Raw genomic sequence first — 21061 nt, forward strand, 5'->3', positions numbered from 1 at the left:
TGCAGCTTCTGTTACATTCGTGGCAGGGGCAGATTTGCCGGGGCTTTCTGAAAAATCAAATGTGCTATTCAAAGCTCCTTTTAAACCCTTTGAAAACATCCATGTAGTCATTTGTATTGTCTAGGTCACAACGGCATACGGCCATGCACACGTGTTCTGCAGCGTTAGCATTTAGGTACTGGCTTTTTTCATTGCAGTTTTTTCAGCCATTAAGTTCAGGTGTTTCAAGAAACTTGAGTGCTGGAGGTTTGGCTGAGACAAAAGTTAAATCATAGGGGAGTCTGGGTCAAAAGGACTGAGGCTTAGGTGTTAATAGACAAGATATATCTTTTATTATACAATAAAGAATATTATGTGTTGTAAATTAAGGCAGTTGTAAGTGCAGCAAGCTTCCTGAATCACCAAGAAGGCATATTTGATTATACAAAGTTTAAAATTACTCTTTTACACATACGGATGGTCAGTGTCTGCATAAAGCATGTTACATGTCCTTTAGTTTGTTTTAAAAAAAAACCACCAAAAAGACGCAGAGAATCTTCTTCTATTGACCAACAATAGCCAGCAGCAAGCGCCGGTAATCGCCGCTTGTGTCGCTTGCTATCATAGTAGCCAGAGTCTTCTGGTACATCTGCGTGAACATCTGTTTAATTTGCACAAGGTCAATCTATGCAAAGGGAAAGAAAAAAGCACAAAACTTGAACAGGGCACGTGACCTCAGCCCCCAGGCACCCCGCGACTCCTCCCCCACGGGCTCCGCACCGCACAGCCAGCTGGGACCCCGGAGGACGGGGCAGCAGCCCCGAAGCGGAGTCCAGTGGCTGGTCCCTGCTTTGTGAGACTGGACTGCCCTGACTGCCAGCTGACCCCTTGGGTGTGCGTGGACAGGCAGCCCTGGTCAGAAGGAAGACAAGCACTGTTACTCCCTTAGCCAGAGGTAATGCAATTACTATATAAAAGCTGGCTTTAGAACAAATTACCACGTTCATCTGAGTCTGAACCCCCCAAAAGCCTCCTTGCAATAGGTGATTTCTGCAGCTGCGAGGGGACGAGGGGACCAGCCGGTGCGAGGAGCTAGCTTTCTGCTACAAGGGACACTTAGAGAGGAGAGAGTTTCGTACCTCGCTCCGAGTGACTATGATTCTGATGAGGGTAGAATCATCTGTGCCAGCTCCTTTCATAGAATAGTAGAGTCTTTCTGCAAAAAAGGCTGGGCGATTTAAAGCACATTGCACTGCAATAAAGCACATTTTTAGGATTAGTTCCGGTATTGTATGCTGTGTAGTGGTACCTGGCAGGATCGGTTTGGGGTTTTCACTAGAGGGAGGCACTGAAGATGTGGTTACTGTGGATTACAGGAACCGTTCTGTCGTGCTCAGCTTATTTTCGAGCTGACCAAATGAGTTAATCATTCACGTGACTTAAATTCACAAACAGGTAATTTAAAAAGTTATTCCCCTTGGACAGCTGGGCACTGGGATACAAGGTATTTTACTTGTGTTCTTTGCTAGAATCTCATTAAGAAAAGTACGACCGTAAAATGTTCTCACTTAGTGGTAGAGAATGATCTTGTCTGAGTTAGACTGTTCAGTCTCGGTGACGAGCCTTTGTTCTTTTACATGATTCTTAGAGTTGAACTTTTCCTGGAAAACTCTTGAGCAGAATAAGTGGGAAGTTTCTGCTTAGCCGTTACGGCTACAGAAATGCTGTCAGTTTGGTAAGCACCGGCAGGGCTGGTGTCTGCAGACTTACTAGTAAATCTGATTCTGATTCTCACCATCAGCAAATTGTGCTACTTTGAACTGCCTTACTGTAGCAAGCCAGCAGGGAAAGGTGAATTCACAACAGGCCCTGGGTTTTGCTGAAGTTCCCCACAGCAAATGCTGAGCTCTTCGGGGGAAGGAGCGGGAAGGGAACTGTGCCTGACACGGGTTCATGTTCATGGTTCTGAGCTCACCGGGGGTGGCTCAGCTGCCCCTGCTGAGGTGCCGCGCAGCCGCTGACGGCTCCGTTGCGCTGGGACTCGCACCATTCTGCAAAGCTCCGAAACATGCAGCTACAGCAGTACCCAGCGACCCCCCTTGGTGTGTGGCTGCCTGCCTTCCCAGAGAGTCTGGGTAGCCTTCTCTTGTTTCAAACTGACTTCAGGGTGGGTGCTTATGTTCTCCAATTAAGTGTAAAGTGAATAATCTGAATACTTGAAGTTACTTTTGTGCTAGCAGAGTTTCAGATTGTGTGTTCGTTTGCCGTATGGCCAGTGTTGAATTGGATTCTTCTTCAATTATGTTTAGAAGGTTTAATTCCCAAGGGATAAGGGGAGGGAAGTACCTATCACTTACAAATAGTCTTCAAACCACGTTCCACGTTTCCAGAAAACTCTCGGTCAATGCTGCTTAATAAATCACGATTAGCAATCTACAAAATAAATGAGATTAATATATGAATAATGAAATGTAACAACAACTAGAACCTTAATTGAAAATCACTGATTTCAAATGAGCTTAGTCAGTGTAAGAACTCCTACCCTGGAGTATGCCTCAACTGTTGCTTTCAGTTGGGGAAAGCTTCTGCTTGCCAGAACCATATTGAAACAAGATTCGTCAGTCCCAAGTTTTCCTTCCCCTGCTTGGTACAGACGCTGAGCATCTTCCTGAGCTTTTTGATAATCCACAGTTTGAGTCTCATCCCGATTACCCTAGAAGCAAAAGACAACACACGTCAAATAAGATTAGAGAGAAGACTATGCTTTAACTGCCTGCAGTGTAGACCCCAAGCATGTATCTTGGAAGCCTGAAGCAGGAGTAACACCAGTTTGAAACACATTACACTGCTTTGAAACTCCTCTTTGGTTTAGTATTTCTTACAGGCAACAAATACCAAAGTGGTCCAGAACCCCAGCTGTGGGGATGCTTTGAACTGTAGATATACTGACTCGCTGCACCCCTACATACCACCTCACAGTTCTAATTAAGTACTGTACTTAATTCTCCATTTTACTTAATAACATAAGCTTTCTCTCAATTTGTTTCTAGGCTTCAAGTTACAAAGAATCTTCCCAAACGAACTCATGAAATATCTTACTGAATATGCACACCTGAAATATCTCAGGTCTTCTATTTTATTTAGAATTCACTAATTTCATGTAAGAATGTCTCCAGAAAGCACCTACCATAGTTGTAATATGTCAGTAGGGCTTATGTGACATTGTATGTGCTTTGGGTTCAGTTGTTTGGGGGTTTTTTTGCTGCCCAGTGCATGGATGGATACTGCTAAATATACTGGCTGAGCAGGCTGCGTTATGTGCTCTCAAATACTGTTGTATCTGTAGTGGTTAAGATAATATTTAATGATGTGGTTGTCAGTTACTGTAAACTGCTGCATTTATCAAAATAAAAGTTAGCAGCATGAGCTTCCAAAGGTTTGCTTTCTTGTGGATTTTGACTTTTTAATCCAAATAGTCGTAGCTGAACTCTCACAAAGGTAGAGGTAAACGAGAGAGGGAAGCGTCCCAGAAGTTTGCACAGCAAATAAGCAGATTGAGGGGAGAAAGGGGGGAAGCTGCATTAGTACATGTTTCTTCCTAAACGTGGAGAATGGCAAGTTACTGTTCTGCAACAGGGAAAGATCCCTAGTAAATGATATGGGGTGAGCAAGCTCCAGTGTTCATCCACTTCAATAGCGGCACCTCCCTAATCCTGTTCTGTGAGGGGAGGGAAGGCTGTGGGTAACTTGGGAGGGAAGTTTTGCCCTGTGGTACCGCTTGGCTTGTTCACAGGGATTCTCACAGGTGTTCTACCTACCACAAAGGTTATCCTACCAGATTCACCCCAATTATTTTCATGTATGCAAAAAATAAAAAAGCATCTTGCTTTAACAGCAGCATGGAGCCCTGCTTTATCGTACCACTTGATCACATCTGCACAATAAAGTCTTTACACACAAGTTCTGAGATAAATGTAGGGTGCTAAACTAGGTCACACAATTCATCATAGATTTGTAGATAGGAAGTATCTCTTCCTTGAGGAGGGACTGAAGTGTCTTATCTTGTCATTAGGGAATAAATTAATGGCCCAGGGCTAATTTCTTAAAAATCTGGCTCTTGCTAAGCATAGACAGGCTATTTATGGAGCCATTATGACTACACGCATCAAAGTCAGACTGTACGCCATTACCTTACAAAAAATAATCAAAAAAACCTAAAGCTCACTTGGCACATAGATACAAGTAATCGTTCAAAGTGTCCTGAAGTGTCTGCTCTGATGTCTTGTTCGATGTCCCTCCCAAATTCTGATTTATAGCATTTCACTATTTCTCGTATTTCCTGGTTTGTCCTTGTGCAGAGGATCTCAATCAGCACTTTCTCCTGAGTGCCTGCTCCCTGTAGGCAAAGGAAAAGAGGGCATAACTACAAAGCACTACCTATTCAGTGTTCTTCAGCTGTGAAATTAAGCAGTCATCTGTTACTGCAAAACTTAATACAGATCTACATTGTGAGAAGAGTACCCTGGCAGTGTGAAAGTGCCAAGTCTTGTATATACTCAAACATACAATTCTGCACCAGTGCAAAAAAATACCCCAAAATTATGCATCCATAACAGTGTCATCAGGCAAAATTATCCAGAAAATGGTTTAGGAAGGTAATTCCTTGGCAACCTTAACCTGGAAACATACTGGAGGCAGGCAGAGCCTTACGGTAATCATTAAAGCCAACGCGACACACACATTCTGGTTTGGTTAGTGGACTAGCATGATCCCTGTTCCAAATGTGGCCACCTCCTCAACATGGAGCACCAGCAGGAACTTTTTATAGATGCTTCCTTCCCCCCAAAAAAAAAATTCACTGTGAGCTCTGTGTACAATGAGATCCTACTGGCATGGCCATCTCTATTCAGGCAAGGATTAGACAGAAGCTTCACACAGATCCACTCCAGTGTCACGTTGTATTGTAACTTTTTTTTTAACTAGTCAAGAGTGGCTATTGCCTCCACTAAAGGCAGATCTTCGTTTAAGATGGTCTTCTGTAGAAGGTCTGCATACATACGTGGGTCGAGTGTCTTGCTTCCAGTAGCCGGCGCCTGCTCTCAGCTGCAGCTCAAACAAGCAAGAAATTCTGGCAAACCAGATGTGCCAGTTTACCCAAGTTAAAAAGTTTAAACCAACGAGCTCACCTAATCTCTAATGCAGTCTTAATACTTGCACAGATACCTGCATCATCTAACCTCATGAAAATATTTTTTCATTGTTGTCCTTTCAGAAAAAAATGGGATAGTCCAAAAAGCTCTTCCCGTAACAACGGTTTGTCCTAGTAAGGAGAGGTACGTACCTTCAATTTAAACAGTGGTTACAGTTTTAACGGCACCCTGGCCCTTTCTAAGTTTTAGCAAAAATCATGGCGGAAGCGTCAGAGAACAGAGTTCTGTCCTGCAGCATTTCACCCTCTGCTGGATGGACAGCTGCTCTGAGTTGCTAATCCTGCAGAAATTGCCTGGAACTGGGGGATGCAGCAGAAAAGTGTTTTAAGCCCCACAGTCCGAAGCTTGTTTGCCGCTACAGCATTTTTCAACGAGGCAGGAATCAGGTATTCTTTTTTTCTTAGATGAACATTTTACGATGGTTTTAAACTATTTTGTTCACAGGAAAACCGTACCTTCATTGCATGACGTAAACTCCAGGCATCATAGTAGGTGGTAGGCATGAAGAGTGCTAGAATCAGTTCTTCTACATTTCCACTTAACTCAGACTTCAGATCTTTAATTAAATCCTGTACAATTATAATAACAAAAAGGGTTTTGGAGAGTATTAGCCACGTAGATTATACACTGAAAAAAGATCAAGCTAGAATTTGTGATAGATTTCTACCTTTGCACTGTTTTTCCTGTAAAGCTTTGTTTTATTTCTTACAAAGAACTTCCCTTTGTCCAAAACTGACAGCTCGGCTCTTCTCCATTAGCTCCTCACTGATTAGGACCTAGTCAGGTCTTGAAAAATGCCACAAATATAAAATTTCCCTTTAAGTTGCAAAAATGACAGAGGGAGGAAATTAAATTCTCTCGGCCTTTTATTGACTAACCAATCCTCAACCACTGTCTCAGTTTGTTTCTTAAGAAAAACCAGACTTCGGCACTTTGTGTGCATAAAAAACTCGGCCGTTTCAGATGCTAATACAAGGACAGTTTCAGCCTGATTGTTTTCTGTCAGGCATCTAAAGCAGAGAAGCTTCCCGTATGGTCAGGGCCAGGGCCAGCCGCCACCCCTGCTTCTGCCAGGTATCAGGACAACACTGCGATCAATACCAGCCGTGCCCCGCTCACAAGGAGTACAACCAGAAGAAGTGCATTTTAAAAATGGCCAAACTGCTCCCCCAGGACTAAACTGCTGTCGCGCACCTTAAGCAGCAGCTGAAGGTTTGGGTTTGTTTACTGATTCAAAGAACTAGTGAACATACCTTGCCATACATAGTCTTGAAAGCTGCCTTGATTTTTTGCCTTTGATCATTGGAGCGGTTAGCAACCACATTTATGATAGCCTGCTCATCAGTTCCTTGGAAACAGAAGAGCAATTTCAAGTAAGAATTCATAATAATCTCTCTGAGAATATGCATCTTATAATCTTGCATTTGGGCACAGTTACATAATAAAGGACTACCGTTAAGTCTACCACATTTTCTATGTAACTTGGTCTGTCAAAACATGCAAGTCATTTTGGAAACGTGACGTTTGAAAAGCTTGGGCAGAAAAAATGTCTGGTTAAATAAAAATTGAAGAAAATAACAAAATGGCATTAAGAAGTTAGCTCAATGGGAAGTTAAGCTTCTACTGCTTACTTACCAAACCCCTTCATAGCTTTGCGTAGGATTTCTGCGTCCCTTCTATCATCAAAGTTTGGAGCAGCCTGAATTGTGCCCTGGGTACCCTGAGCCATTGCTGCAGGCTGAAAATAAACGAGTCATTTGTAACTAGCTATCCTGCACAAGATGAATTCAAATTAAACCCACAACTTCGGAACCATTACTTCAGAAGTTGTCGTCCATCAGTTTGGTATTTTTTCTCCAACACAGAATCAGGGCGACATTAGTTGTGTGGGTTTTGGCCCACCAATGCCCAGGTGATGCTTTTACCCCATTGTATGGATGAAGATATACTTGATTAGCGAGCACACACAGGTACAGAGCTATGATTTTGTTCGGGTACCTGGGAACTCTCGATGCAGAACACGTTGTAAGTTGTTGGTAACCAGTTGTAAAAGCATTAAAACTACAGAAGCCACATAAGATTGATTATAGAAGAGGATACAGCACATACCAGACCAGGCATTGGTGATGGTGCTTGTCCACCAGGATACCCTACTGAAAGTAAAGAACAAGATAAAAGGAATTAATTAGGTCTCCTCTTATTGGCGTAAATGCTATCTAATCTGAAAATAAAGCCATTTGCAGACCTACAACTGCACAAAACCTGTTTCCTAGGTAATGATACCTATCATGATCAGTAACTGAACTTCCTGCCCTTGGGACTGATGGGAAGAAGCAAGCACAAACGCATTCTGGTACATACGCTAGCAAGGCAGTTCTAAAAATACTAAGTTTACCAGTGCTGTGGGAACTGGAAGGATCTCTCCTTATTAAACACTGCTGTCCTTGAGAAAAGCCAAGATACCCCAGGCAAATGAAGAATGCCTGTCCTGTGCTCTCCTGTAAAGTCATTTTATACGCTTTTAAATGACTAGCATATAAACGATAAATATTAAGAATTCATTGGTGCAAAAAGAACTGAAGGAATCTCATTTTGTGATCAAAAGCTCTGTGAATACAAAAGCTACAACTACAATTTTTTTGTACTGGAATTTTCTTTTTATCTGTAATGTATATGTACAATCATTATCATTTTAACAGCAGCTTAGTTCTTGCTAGAGTTAACAAAGCAACCATAAAAAAAAGGGGGGGTTCTCTTCTGCCAATACGACGGACACATTCCAGGACGAAAATCTCCTTGATGGTAGCTGACCACTCAAAGCATTAAAAACAACGCAGCATTTTTAAGTGACTGTGCGCATTCTCCTTTCCACTTGCCCCACTGTGCCAGGGATCATCACAAGCACACAGATCTGAAAAACGCATCCATTTCTTTGAGATTACCAAAACAGCTAGGTACTCACTGAATGTGGACTCTGGATTTCACAGTTCTTATCAGGTACTTGCAGTCTGAAGAAGGATAAGCACCTAAACCACTACATCCTGACCATTAATCAGTGACAGCCGCCCCCTTTGGATGCAGCACCCATAGAGATGGTTCTCGTCAGCCCTTCAGTGGTCTTGTCAAGAAAGGCGGTAGGAGGTGTGCAGCATACAAACCTCAGCAGCTAGAAGTAACAAAGGTAAGGGCCTAATTTGTTACTACCTATCCTGGGATCTCTTGGTGCAACCGTGGATGCTTCAAGTTTCCCATATATGACACACCTGGAATTTGTGCGGGTCCACCTCCAGCATAGCTCTGGGCAGGCGGCTGTGGATAGCCGCCAAAGCCGGGGCCCACGGGAGGCACACCAAAGCCAGGGCCTGTAGGAGCTAGGAGAATAAAGAGTTCAGCACACTTAACGTTTTGTACTTGACTTCTGACACAGCACGAGCCAGGTTATTGAACAGAGCTATGCAAGAGATTAATTTCTCTGTGTCTGTGCAGTGGCCCAAAACCGTGCCGGCCCTGCTGTCAGCACGCAGGTACGCGCTGCTAGGCAGCGACCTGCCCAGCTGCCTGCGCGCATCGCCGAACAAAGCTGCTTTTCTTTACCGCTGCTGCCAAGCACAGGGAATGCCAACGCCAGAAATCACTCCCGAGGGCTACTCTAACCAAAGATCTTACCTCCAGGATAAGGTGGCATTCCTCCAGTCTGGGGAGCTCCAGGGTAGCCCCCCGGGGCAGGGTATCCCCCTGGGGCAGGATATCCTGCTGCCCCTGGATACCCAGCACTTGGTGGTGCTGCAGGATAGGTCCCTCCTCCTGCTGGAGGGTATCCTCCAGGAACAGCGGGATAGGAATATTGACCAGCTGGCGGATAGACAGACTCTTGTCCTGTCGGCTGAAACACAAAAGCAGGATGTCTGTACGCCTGCTAACAGGACGTTAGGGTAGAAACCCTCAAGCTACCAAAATGTCCATGTCTATAAAAACCTAAATTATATAATTAGATTCAGCACTTGAAGTGGCAGCGGCAGAATTCCTGAAGCTTGGATGGGGGCCTTCTGGTCGGGTTTTCTGATGCTGATACAGAGTCAGGGAGTGCTGCAGGGTGGAAGACACTCTGGACGGCCTCTGATCCCATCCACCTTCAAAGGAGGGCCAGCTTTGGAGTTAGATGAGGTCAGTGCAAGGCCTTGTCAGATTTTCAGAATCTCCAAGGAACAGCGAATCCATAGCCTCTCTGGGCCTCTGCTCCATGGTCTGACAACTCTGATGGTGAAAAATGTTTTCCTCAAATCACATTAAAATTAGCACGTCTGGTTGTTGCCAGCTGCCACTGTGTACCTCTGACAAGGGTCTGGCTCCAATGTCTTTATCACTCCTTCTTACACAGCGGAAGACTTAGCCTCCTCTCCTCCAGGCAGGCAGACCTCCCTGGATACGCTCCTGTTTGTCCATGTATTGTGCTGGGAGGCCACAACGACACAGGGTACTCCAGGTGTGGCCTTGTGAGCAGTGAGCACAGAGGAATAATCATTTCCCTTGACCTGCTGGCTTTGCTTTTGCAAAAGCCTGGCATGTCATTAGCCTTCCTCCCTGGGGACACGTGATGCTGGGTGACACTCGACTTGTCAGCCCCAGGAGCCCTGGTCCTTTACTGGAAAGCTGCTACTGCTATCCTGCACAAGTAAGGGGAGAGCTCATTTGGGCTTGCTCTCTGCGAATCATTAGGAGCTCAACTCCTGTTTTTATAGGACTTTTAAGAGCTTACTATCTTTGAAACTTCTGCCTCTCTTGCACAACCAGTATTTTCAAATGTTACATGGTAAGAACTTATAAGAGGTGTTGGGTTTTTTTTCCATTTCCTTTGTGTTCCAGGTTATAAAGCATAGATGTTCAATGACTAAGTCTGGACCACTGAGTCAGACTGAACACCTATTACAGGTTATAAATAAAAAGAACAAGTCAAACACCTATATGCCTTTGTTTTGCTGCGTGTATGGCTTACCAGTCATACCACAAAGGTTGCTATTAGCATTAACGTACATTAGAAATATTTACTTGATCGACCAGGATCTCCAAGGGAAAACCCTCCAAGTTGTGTCACACATACTTGATCCTAAAAATCAGGTGTTTAAAATCAGCTTCATAATGAAGCATAATGTATGCACTCATTACTCACTTGCTGCGAAGCATCTTTACCAACTAACTTTAGAAACATGGTTCACATATTACATACAGTACATATTCATTCTTGAGCACAGAAAACAGAAATAAACTGCAAAGCAGTAAAGTCTAGCTCAGACATTCCCCTTGGGTTTGGCTGCCCCAAGATTTCTACCCCAGATTACTGTGCCCAAGCTATGTAGTATTCTCTTCCCCAGCGGTACAGTCTAACCTTCCTCTGCCAGACTCAGCAAAAAGTTTTTAATGGAATTTAGAACTACAAATCCACAATCAGGATCCTGAAAATCCCAGCTCAGATTAACTATCACTATTGCAGAAGAAATTCATTTCATGTTGGGTTTCTTTGCATTGGTTATCACTTTGGGTGTCATGAGTGAGACTAGGAAACCCAGAACTGTTGATAACTAATCAAAATTAATCCATTGAAGTTGGCTATATTTTAGATGCTAGCTAACGAAAAAGGAATATTTTCAGATGTAGTTAAAAATAAATTACAGCTACGATCATGAGGGTTCAGCAGAACCTTGAGGGGAGAAAAGAAATTCTCCAGTTCAGAAAGTCTGGTTTGAGACGGAGTAAGGGTAAACTGTAAAGCAAAATAATCAGATAATTTATTGCATGTATTTATATGTATATCTTTATAGCTTTTCAGTATCTTAATGGAATCCAGGCTGAGCTTAAATCTAGTTCTGTACCACATAAAACATGGACCATATAAAATTCTCACAATTACAGCATGATCAGTGCCATACTAATAAAAGCACACAGTTGCATCTAGCTCTGAAAACGATGCAGGCATTTTCAAATTGAAAAGACTGCAGTTACCAGCCACACCCGATATATTCCAGCTTTCCATTACATTTCATTGGAATTTTTAGTCTGTTCAGTCATGAGCTGAAGGTGGAACAAAGTCCTGCAGCTGAAGGATAGGGGGTCAAAGTCAATATACAGTGTCCTCAGAAAAATATTTACTTGGTGTCGTACGAAAGCTGGGCTACTTGAGTAAAGCATTCCAAGCTCCTCCTGACAGTAATGGCCACTGGAGTTTGTTCAGCATCTCTAAATCCTGGGATATGGGTACACAGGATATTTGGTAGACACTGGTTCAGAGATTACCTCTGACCCTGTATGTAAAGACCCTCATTTATGTAAGAACTACTGATACTTTAAAAAAATAATTTGCTGAGATAGTAAAAAAAACCAAACACAAACTCACAAGGAAAAGATAAACTGAAACAAGAACAATCAATCAAAAATCTTTCTGGAACAACAGTCAACATTTGAAAAAAAATATCTTAAACTTCCTTCTTGGAATTCCTAGGAAACAACTTTAAAGTCATCCTCAGGGATATATAGATGAAAACAAAGACCATAATCTCTAGAGAATACTGTATATGAACTGACAGCTACTATTTACACACACACACAGAGCGTAATAAGAAGGGGTATTCACAGAATATAAATACATCAGGAATGCAACACATTCGAGAGCCATACTTACAGGGTAACCAGGGAAAGCAGGGTAGCCGCCAGAAGGGGGATAACCCGGGTATGACATTCTGGGGGTGAAAAAAAAAACCACCAAGGTATTTTCACTGTCGATGCATTACATATGAGTTTGTAGTAGTTAATGTGCCTGCTAATTACCTGTTAAATCACTTGAACAATATGTTTAGTAGGTTTAGAATTACTCAGAAGTGCTTGTCAGCTATTAAGCTTACAAAACCTTTTTTTCCATACACATGACCACAGCAAGCAGGATTCAGAAGGGAAGCATCTTCAATTTTGTAATTAACTAGCAGTCTTACTTAGGGTCAGATAGACACAACACGGTAAGAGGCCTGAACCTCCAAAAAGAACTTGGAAATACAGGATACACTGCGAGATGCCGACAGGAGGGGGCTGAGCCCTTTGCCAGAACAGAAACAGAAGGGTCAGGATAGAGCAGAGCCCCCATCCCACACCAAGCACCTGCCTCCCATCGCCCTGCACTCCTCCGCTCACAGGGGCAGCTCCTGCAGGGAGAGCAGCACCCCATCTATCCTGTGTAAAATGGTAATTTGACGGAAACAGGCGATCACCCAGCATTACACCATTCATATAGAGTATTTCTGTTTCCTGCCTGTAACTGTTTATTTTAGTCCCGTTTTTAATAGAGGGGCTTGGGGAGTAGGAGCAGAACAGGACAGAGATCATGTTGCCAGCCTGTTGGGCAGGGAGTTTTGAAGCCATTAGCCAGGTTACGGAACATTTAATGGCAGGAAAAAAAAATGCTAATGCTAAAAAATGTTAACACTAGCCTGCCAGATCCCCTGATCAGGGCCTGGGAGTTCCTCTTGGCATGTGTCTAAGGCAGTACGCACCTCAGCTGTACAATCAAAGGACATGGGAAATAAAAAAATTAACACAATACAGCAAATGATTATTCAAATTTCTAGGTAGTCACTGGCCAAACCAAACGGATCTGAAAGCAGAATTCTTACAGAGCTGGATCACTAAGGCAGTAGGTGGTCACAGAATTAAACATTTGAGACTTAATGTGGAAAACGTTAAAATTTTGTGTAGGTTAGTTCAAATAAGAGCAAAACCACCTCACAGAGAAGCACAGCCATGCAGCCTCACACTGATAATAACTTGGATTGTCACTTTCAAATAAATAAAGGGGGAAGAACAACATGAGGTGTATTTGTAAATCTATGCTTTAATCACAAACACTGCCAATGGCTATTTATTTCCCTAAGAAGAAACACATTAAATCAGTACTCATACAGTATATATTACCAACTGCTGCTTGAATGCACTTTAAATTTGGCTTCCAGGACCACATTTCTTTTGGTATTTCTGACTTCTAACACTAATTGTAACTCCTTTCAGGAACAAGATGACCAGGAACACTTCCTTCTGATTTCAGTTTCACTCTTTCAGCTTAAGAGGAAAATACTGTGTCAGCAAAACAGAGTATTACAAAAACCCAAACAAACAAGTAGAAACTTCTTCAGCTTTTCAGCTTCGTGTAATTCAACTAAAGTTACACCGTTGAGAAGACAGGATTGTAAAGCCTCTAAAATTTGAAGTGCACCGTATCACTTCCACTTCCAACTTGCTATGTTTTTCATGATGCAAAATCAACAGCGGGTGACAGCAACTCAGCTGTTTCAACAGCTATAAAAAGTTAATTTGGACAATAAATGGGACCCAGAAATATTTTAACCATCTTAAAATATACAGAATTTTAGACTTATTGGTAAGATACTTAATTTAGAACAAATTTAAATGTTTGGTTTTATCTCTGAACTACAAGCAAACACATTCAGGCCAAAACCTTTGTAAGGCATGAGTATCCCTGCATTTTCAAGCAACAAGCCATCAAGGCTGTGTGGTGTCATTGATTAGCAAATTAACCTCCGGTGAACGTGCACCAGTGAAGAGTTTAATGCTTTCCTTACTTTCGTTGTATTGGTTCCTTTTCTAAGATTCCATTTCTGATCCAAGGCACTGGGAAAGGTGGTATTTCATTTGACCACCCCCCTTCTTAACAACACTTAGATTCCTATTTATCATTCTTTGGAAATACAGAAACAAAAAAAATTGTTTTCTTTGCATTTGCTCATATAGCTGATTTTTCTTCCCCTTTTTTCTTTGTAAAAAAAATAGTATTAGGAGTAATAAAGGCTCAAGTAAAGGACCGATGCTTCTATTAGGTCAGGTCTTTTCTAACTAGATGGCCGTGATGCTAACTGGGGATGGTGGGCTCGCCTCTGGCAGCAGTGCCAGGCGTGCCCCCGCCGTCTGGGGCTGGTGCGCACCCCTCGGCTGGCAGGGAGGGAGGCCGGCAGGGAGGCCGGCAGGGAGGCAGGGAGGCAGGCCGCCCTCCCCGCACAGCCCCGCAGGCGATGCGCAGCAGCTGCCGGTCCCCCTCCGCGGGCCGCTCCCCTGAGGGCGCGAGGGCCGCAACACCCCGCGCAACGCTGCGGGCCCACACGCAGCCTCGGGGGGGGCTTTTTTTTTGCGGGGGGGGGGGGGGGGTAGATGTAGCTCTGACAGTGTAACAGCGGGGGCGCACTGCACGGGGGCGCGGGGCAGCCAACCACGGGGAACCCCGCGGGGACCCCCGGCCCGGCCCCTCACACGGTGGGTGGGGGAGGCCCGGCCCGGTCCAGCCCGCCCACACCTGCGCCCCCCGCCGAGGCCGCCCCCGCAGCCCTTAAAGGGCCCCGGCGGGGCCGCCACCGCCCGCCGCCCCGCCCTGTGTCGCCCCCCCGCGCTCCCTCGGCCGCCAGCCCCGCAGAGCCAGGTATTCCTCCCGAGGCGATCGGGACCTCGCCCCCGCTCCGCACCGGGAGGGCAGGCCCCCGGCCGGGGGGTGCGGCACTGCGGGGCGGGCCGGCACCTCCCTCGGCCGGACACCTGCCGAGCCCCGGGCGGGGGCCGCGGCCCCGGGAGCCCTGCCCCGGGCGCTCTGCCCCGGGCCGCGGCGGCGTGGGGGGAGGTGGCGGGGCGGCGGGCTGAGGCTGAGGCGACGGACGCGCGAGTGGCGGCGGGCCGGCTCCTGCCCTCGCCCCCGCCCGGCTGCCTCACCTGCGGGAAACCTGCGGAGCCTCCGGCCTCTCTCCCGCAGCTGCACCGCAAAATGGAGGCTGTGCGGCCGGGCGGCACCCGCCCCGCCCCCGGCCCCGAGCCCGCCCCGGCCCGGCCCACGGCCCCGCTCCCCGCGGGCAGGGCCCCGCGCCTGAGGCCGGCGGGGCCGAGGCGGCCGGGCAGAGGCTCCCGGAGGCGCCCCCCTGCTAACCCCGGCCCCGCTCCTCTCTGTGCAGGGTTGTCCCGGCTCGCTGAAGGAAAGCTGCAGTGTGCCCGGCTCTCCTGCGAAACGGCTGAGAGGTAAGTTCAGGGCCGCCAAGGGCCACCGAAACAGAGCGACCCGCCAGCTGGCGATCTGTCAGGGGCGGCAATCCACACGGGAGGCGCCAGGTGGTGCCGGCCCGCGCGTGTCCGTAGCTGCCATCCCAAGGGAGTCCTTAGCCACCATCCCGCCAGAGTCTGTCGTTGCCGTCCCACGGGGGCCCTCAGCTGCCGTCCCACTGGAGTCCTTAGCCACCATCCCATGGCAGTCTGTAATTGCCATCCCACCGGAGTCCTTGGCCACCATCCCACTGGAGTCCTTAGCTGCCCACCTGGGAAAGGAAGGGAGAGAGAAGTCCACACTGGAGTTCCCCTACACCCCCAGTGCAATGGAGCTGATGCACCCTAATGCATGTAGCTCTAAATCAAGGCTGTTACCCAGGGTCTTTAGATGAAGGTCATCGTGCAGTACGTGGCAGGTCGTCAGCCAAGTCGGTTAGGTCGCCAGAGCAGTGTGTAGCACAAAAAGGATGTAAAAGACTTCAGTGGAGCTGGAGGCTCTAGGTCCAAGACGGCATGAAAGTAAGACTGTCCTGACTACTATGTACTTTTCTCTAGAAAGAAATCTTAATTATAGTTATTTGTATGCAATTGTGGGAAGTGCACTTAGTGGTTTGGTTTTGTCTATTGTAATGTTTATTCATATTATACTTAGACACCACATACACATAGTCCTTCCTTTACATGGTGGTTATTCATAAGAGATTCAGACCAGCAAGATAAAATTTATGAAGGATCCATCTATGATATTATGCACCAGCTAAGATTATTCAAATTGGCATCCTACTTTTTTTTATGATAAACATGTTAGCACTTCAGAGACCATTGAAATGCAAGCATTTTTTCCCCTGTAACCCAGCACTCGAGCTCTAGATGAAACAACAGCCACTGTTCTATGTGTCTGTAAAGCAGCATTGAGTGCAGGCAGCAGAAAATAGGTGGGTAATAATTTACCATGCTTGCCCGCTTCAAATTAAAAGCACCTAAAGCGACATAAAGAATCTTAATAAATGACCTGTCTTCAGCAAAATCAAGCTTATTCTTCCTTGTTTGGCCAGAACATGTCAGGAGCGGCTTTAAGAATTTAGTCCTCACAGCATTCTTCAGCTGACACTCCAAATGTATGTCTACTTTATTTCACCTCTGTTAAGCAAATTTCTTTCAGGAGGCGTATATATTTAAATCCCTGCTTCCATGGGAACCAAGTAAATTTATTAAATATACAATTCCTTATCACTTCCATTTAGTGGGCTGTTTGCATTTGAGCTCTTCAGGAAAGGAACAATTTCATTTCACAAGCAAGTGGGAAAAGAACAAGAGAAAACATTTTAACAAAACAGTGTATGTCTGAAGAATCTGTTAAATGCGTTGCATGTTCACAAGAATATCTAGCATGACTGTTTTAAAGCATGGAGTGGAACCATTGTGGTCTTCTAATTTCACACCCTATATTTGAGGAAATCCCTTGGCTTGTTACTATAGCTAGAGCCAGCACATTAGAAAAGCTTCTAAAACCCCATGCAGAGCCAAAGCAACTTCTCACTAAACAAAAATTCAACTTTAGTGAGGTTGGGAGACAAACTCTTGCTCCTCTTTTTTTTTTTTTTTTTTTTTTAATACCCTTGCATCTTCTGCTAAGACGTGATACTGGACAGAATTCTGGTCTGGAGGGACTTGGCTCTTAACTACATAGTCATGCTAACTAAGTCCTGAACTTAATATATAATACACAGAATATAATAGAGCTGAAACAAAACTTCTTCCCCCTACCCCCAGTAATTTATTGTTGGTGATGTAGCTCACTCATTGCTGCTTCTCTGTGCTGTGTATCCTTGTTGGAACATTATTTCCCACTCAAATAATACGAAGCGTTACTTTTCACGTTCTGTTTCAGGCGATACAATTAAGAAAAAAAAAACCAACAAAAAAACAACTTTCCCACAGTTTGTTGTAAGCAATAAGATCTGGTCAGCTTTGAACCATAGGTCAAAGTATAACAAACCAAGAGGATACTGCAGTGATCCAAGTCTAAATTATGTACTAAAAATACTTTTCCTGTTACACTGCCTTGTGACTGCAGTAATTAAAATGCAGATCTTCGAAGTTAGCTATTGAATTAACCTTTCATGTGCACAAGGAGCAAAGCAAGTTCAGTTCACTTTCAGGAAGAGCCAAGTGTTTGGTTAGCTGCTCAAGTGAGGAGTCACTACCCAGTGAGTCATGTTACGGCTCCACCCGCTGTAGTCCAAACATCAAGACTTCATGCAAACCTCACAACCAAGTTGCCTCAAGTGTCTCTAGTTCTGTTGTGTGGAACCACACTAAAAATAGGAACTTCACCCTTCCTCAAAGCACAGAAGGAGAACGGCAGGTTGTTTTGCTATACTGCTTAACAGAGCAGCATGTCCAATGTTTTTCAGCATCAACTTTTTAATCCTTAGGATTAAAATCATGCATTTCAGATATAGATGGCATATGTCCACAGGATCACAAAATCACACACCAAACCACTTGCTTCCTCCTTGCAGCAGACTTAAGTATTCTGCCAAGAAACTTCAATGACTCAACTAACAAAACAGAGTTAGTGACCTTGATCCAAGTATACGGAAATAATCACCAAATGAAATTGTAATTCTGGCAGCAAGGATTTTTTTTTTTTTAAAGTATCTAGTTTCAGATAGCAAAATAAAAGGGTTGTTATTCTTAACAATATAGAACAATTAGTCTTATCTCAACTTCTCAAGGCTTACAACCAAACATATGGTTTATCAGAGCTCAATCACTGGACATACCGGGACAGTTTGATAGAGTGTACATTCTAAATGAGGAATTCAGGATAAACCACTGGGATGTCCACAGAAGGCTTGACAAGAACCCACAGTTAGTTGAACTACAGAAGGCAGGAATGAGCAAGGATAGAGAACTTGTCAGAAAGAACAAAAGCTGTGTTGAGTAGGGAATTTGTAGAATTCTATTAAGTTGGTCTGGGATCAATTCCAAGTTTTTTCTTAACTGAGTAGGCACAAAAGCCAGGAATAAGCTAATGATACCTGCTGACAAAACTGTCAGGTGTCACCAATACTGAGAATAATCTAAACCAGGAGAAATACTTGGATCTAGATTTTTTTTTTTTAATTAAAAAGTACCAGGTCATGCATTTAAATGAGTAATTTTCTTGGCAAATTGGAGTTCAGCTGCAAATGACAGCAGGGGAAAGAGATTAGGATGCTCAGTCACACTATATGACAGACACCAAGAGGCAAACAAGGAATTTGTCACAGGAAAGTATTAATGCATTCTTATATGCCTTGATTTATATGCTGATATGGGTATAGTCTTTATCAGCTCAAGTTCAAGAAAGACTGAAATTAAGTTTTAAGTGGGCATCTAAGTGATCAAAGCATAGACAGTGCATCAGAAGGAGATAAAGTTTAATATGCTTAGTAAAATGAAGGCTACAGTATGATGGCTACCTGTGACAGACTGTGTATAAATAACCAGGAAAAGCATGAAATACGAACTTTAGTAAGGACAAAGGAGTTGGTGTATTTAAAACAGATTTTAAGATATGGTTGGTCAAGACATGAAAGAACTGCATTTGTGATTCAGGGAAACCCCTTCTAAGGTAAAGGTAGTGGACAGAGGGAACCAGAGAAGGCAGCAACAATGAAGAATCTATTAAATACACCAAATTAGCAGCACAAACCTCTTTCCCTACCCAGAGAAACACATAGTATTAACCCTTTTCTTCCGTTTCGTGAATTTAGAATGTCAAATTTCAGTTGCTTTTTGGTTTAACCAGTGAAGTAACACAATACAGTCTGCAAGGATTCCCTTTAGATGTTATTCTAGTCATAGTGACCACCACCAAAACTTTCAGTGCAGCATTGATCCTAAGTACCTGATATCAGTCATGGGAAACGTGACGGTTGTGTACTGCCAATCCACTAATATCTCTTGAAGAATCATCTAAATGTCATCTGCAGCCTTGCAGCACAACAGAGCACAGGGAAGCTAATTATCATCAGGGATCTGCAATTTCCATTGTGGCATACCACCGCATTTCTACTGCTGAGACTGTCATTAGTTAAGAAATAGTGGAACATTACCAGCTCCCTCCTGCAATTTTAAGAAGGCATTTCTGTTAAAGATAGTTTATCCTGCAAGTATCCAAATCAATAAGTAACACAGACTACTTTTCATGTGCTTACAGGTTTTACGTGCACTTGCTCGAAGATGCTAACAAGCCCAGTGTTACTATGCTAGGGAGGTGTCAGAACAAGGCATAATGTCTGCGTACTGATTAAACTGCAGGTTGTCAGGGGTCACCATGCTCACTGAAAAAACACCAGGTTTCATTGCCTCTTTGTACCACCAGGAGATGCTTTGCCGAAGCTTGGTTCCTTTGTTGGGGATGACTGGGATTATGTGTCTGAGGAGGGTCCAAGGCAGCAAGGTGGACTGCTTTTATATGTTCCTCCAACCTTCTAAGTACACAGTATACCAAAAGGCAACGAGAGAATTAACTGTAACCGTAAACTCTGTTCTGATTATTGTTATATATATTGAAGAAAAGAAGTTTCCGAGGACAACTTCATGCTGAGGTAAAAACCCATGATCAGCTCAACTAAGCCAGGATACAAAAAAGATCTTACGATCACTTAAACAATTACATACTTAAGTGCTAGGAGCTGGTAACAGCCATTTAAACAAGGTATTTTAAAACCTAATGCTTACCAGGAAAACACACACATTGCCAGAAATAAACATGTAATACAGTAATGCCCAGTGGAGTTGTACTCATTCAGAGAAGCTAAGAAAAGAACAAAGCTGATCATGTCACAGAAGATAGAACTAAGTTTTTTATTATATTAGTGAGGACACTAGTATGACTAAGTATAATATATGGTGTATATAGAAGCATACCCAGAGAACAATCTATCTTGCCTATTTAAAGCTAGATTTTGTCAAAGTTATTTGGAGCAATGTATCCTAGACAAACAAAAAGTCCTCTAATAAATTTAAGAAATCTGTGGCTTACAAATCAATAGCAAGTTAAAGCTTGAAATCCTTCGTGATGTTCCTTGACTCCCAAGTTTTTTTTCCACCAGATTTTCTATTAAACTTCAAGTTTTTGGATAGATTTCTGTAAAGTGGAACAATTAGAATAAAATATCTTTAGGAATTCTTGTCTAGTTAAACTCTAGAGAAGGAATGCCTCATAGGCAATAAAATACCCCAGGTTCTACATTCAAGCAAAATGATGTATTACATTTGTGTTTGCAATATTGTCCTTTCTGAGTGGCCACTGAAATTTGAAATCAGGCACTCAAAACTCCAGAGTCAAGGTAAGGTTCACAATGTGCCATTCATCCAGTAAAAAGGGACAGAATGGGTGGGATCAGATCCAGTTTTTTTGAAGGCAAACTTTTTTTTCCTACTCCAGTCCCCAGCATTTGTGACTTTGCTGTCTGGCATATGACCAGACCTACAGCTTGTGGCCTCTTCTGACACCTCCACTTTGCAGTGAATCTTTCTGCCTAGCAAGACAACCTCAGGCACTTGCGACATATCAACATTAGTCTTCAGGTACTTGCAAGGACTGGCAAATGCCACAATATCTTTTCTGTGTGTGATCACAAATAATCTTTCTTCTCAGAACTTTGCATTTGGTACACCACAGCTTATTAAATAGCATAGCTATTCAACTTGTAGAGCATTTTAAGTCTTTCTTCTTATATTTTATAAGTTTTTCTAACAGGGAATGGCAAGAGTTTACGGCAGAGGTGAAATCAGGTAAA

General features: G+C 43.8%; 2 protein-coding genes across 3 annotated transcripts in view; one reads left to right on the top strand and one right to left on the bottom strand.

Moving 5' to 3' along the window:
* Positions 1-3414, top strand: part of PPP3CB (protein phosphatase 3 catalytic subunit beta) — a 47889-nt gene extending 44475 nt beyond the window's left edge. The window contains exon 16 of the transcript XR_008746468.1: positions 3030-3414. The gene's annotated coding sequence lies outside the window, so the exon portion shown is untranslated. The remainder of the gene's footprint in view (positions 1-3029) is intronic.
* Positions 308-15071, bottom strand: ANXA7 (annexin A7). Of its 2 annotated transcripts, none has more exons than XM_055799853.1 (13): positions 14940-15071; positions 11863-11920; positions 8856-9072; positions 8453-8560; positions 7299-7339; positions 6825-6927; positions 6443-6537; positions 5645-5758; positions 4205-4375; positions 2522-2692; positions 2337-2412; positions 1119-1231; positions 308-664 (listed from the first exon to the last, which is right to left on the bottom strand). In XM_055799853.1, the coding sequence occupies exons 2-13, from the start codon at positions 11917-11919 to the stop codon at positions 542-544; spliced, it is 1389 nt and encodes a 462-aa protein (XP_055655828.1). In that variant the 5' UTR covers position 11920; positions 14940-15071; the 3' UTR covers positions 308-541. The 2 variants fall into 2 exon arrangements, with proteins under 2 accessions (XP_055655828.1, XP_055655757.1); XM_055799782.1 differs by having other exon boundaries at positions 7299-7342.
* Between the last annotated feature and the right edge of the window lie 5990 nt (positions 15072-21061).

Source organism: Falco peregrinus, chromosome 1 (assembly GCF_023634155.1).
Source record: "Falco peregrinus isolate bFalPer1 chromosome 1, bFalPer1.pri, whole genome shotgun sequence".
Taxonomy (NCBI): domain Eukaryota; kingdom Metazoa; phylum Chordata; class Aves; order Falconiformes; family Falconidae; genus Falco; species Falco peregrinus.

Bases quoted from the DNA above. Each gene is read 5' to 3' on its own strand.
- ANXA7 (XM_055799782.1), bottom strand. From the start codon at position 11,919: ATGTCATACCCGGGTTATCCCCCTTCTGGCGGCTACCCTGCTTTCCCT. The intron at 6,928-7,298 runs GTATGTGCTGTA...GTTTATTTTCAG, and splicing joins CATCACCAATGCCTGGTCTG to CCTGCAGCAATGGCTCAGGG. The intron at 2,413-2,521 runs GTAGGAGTTCTT...TTTATTTTGTAG, and splicing joins CAGTTGAGGCATACTCCAGG to ATTGCTAATCGTGATTTATT.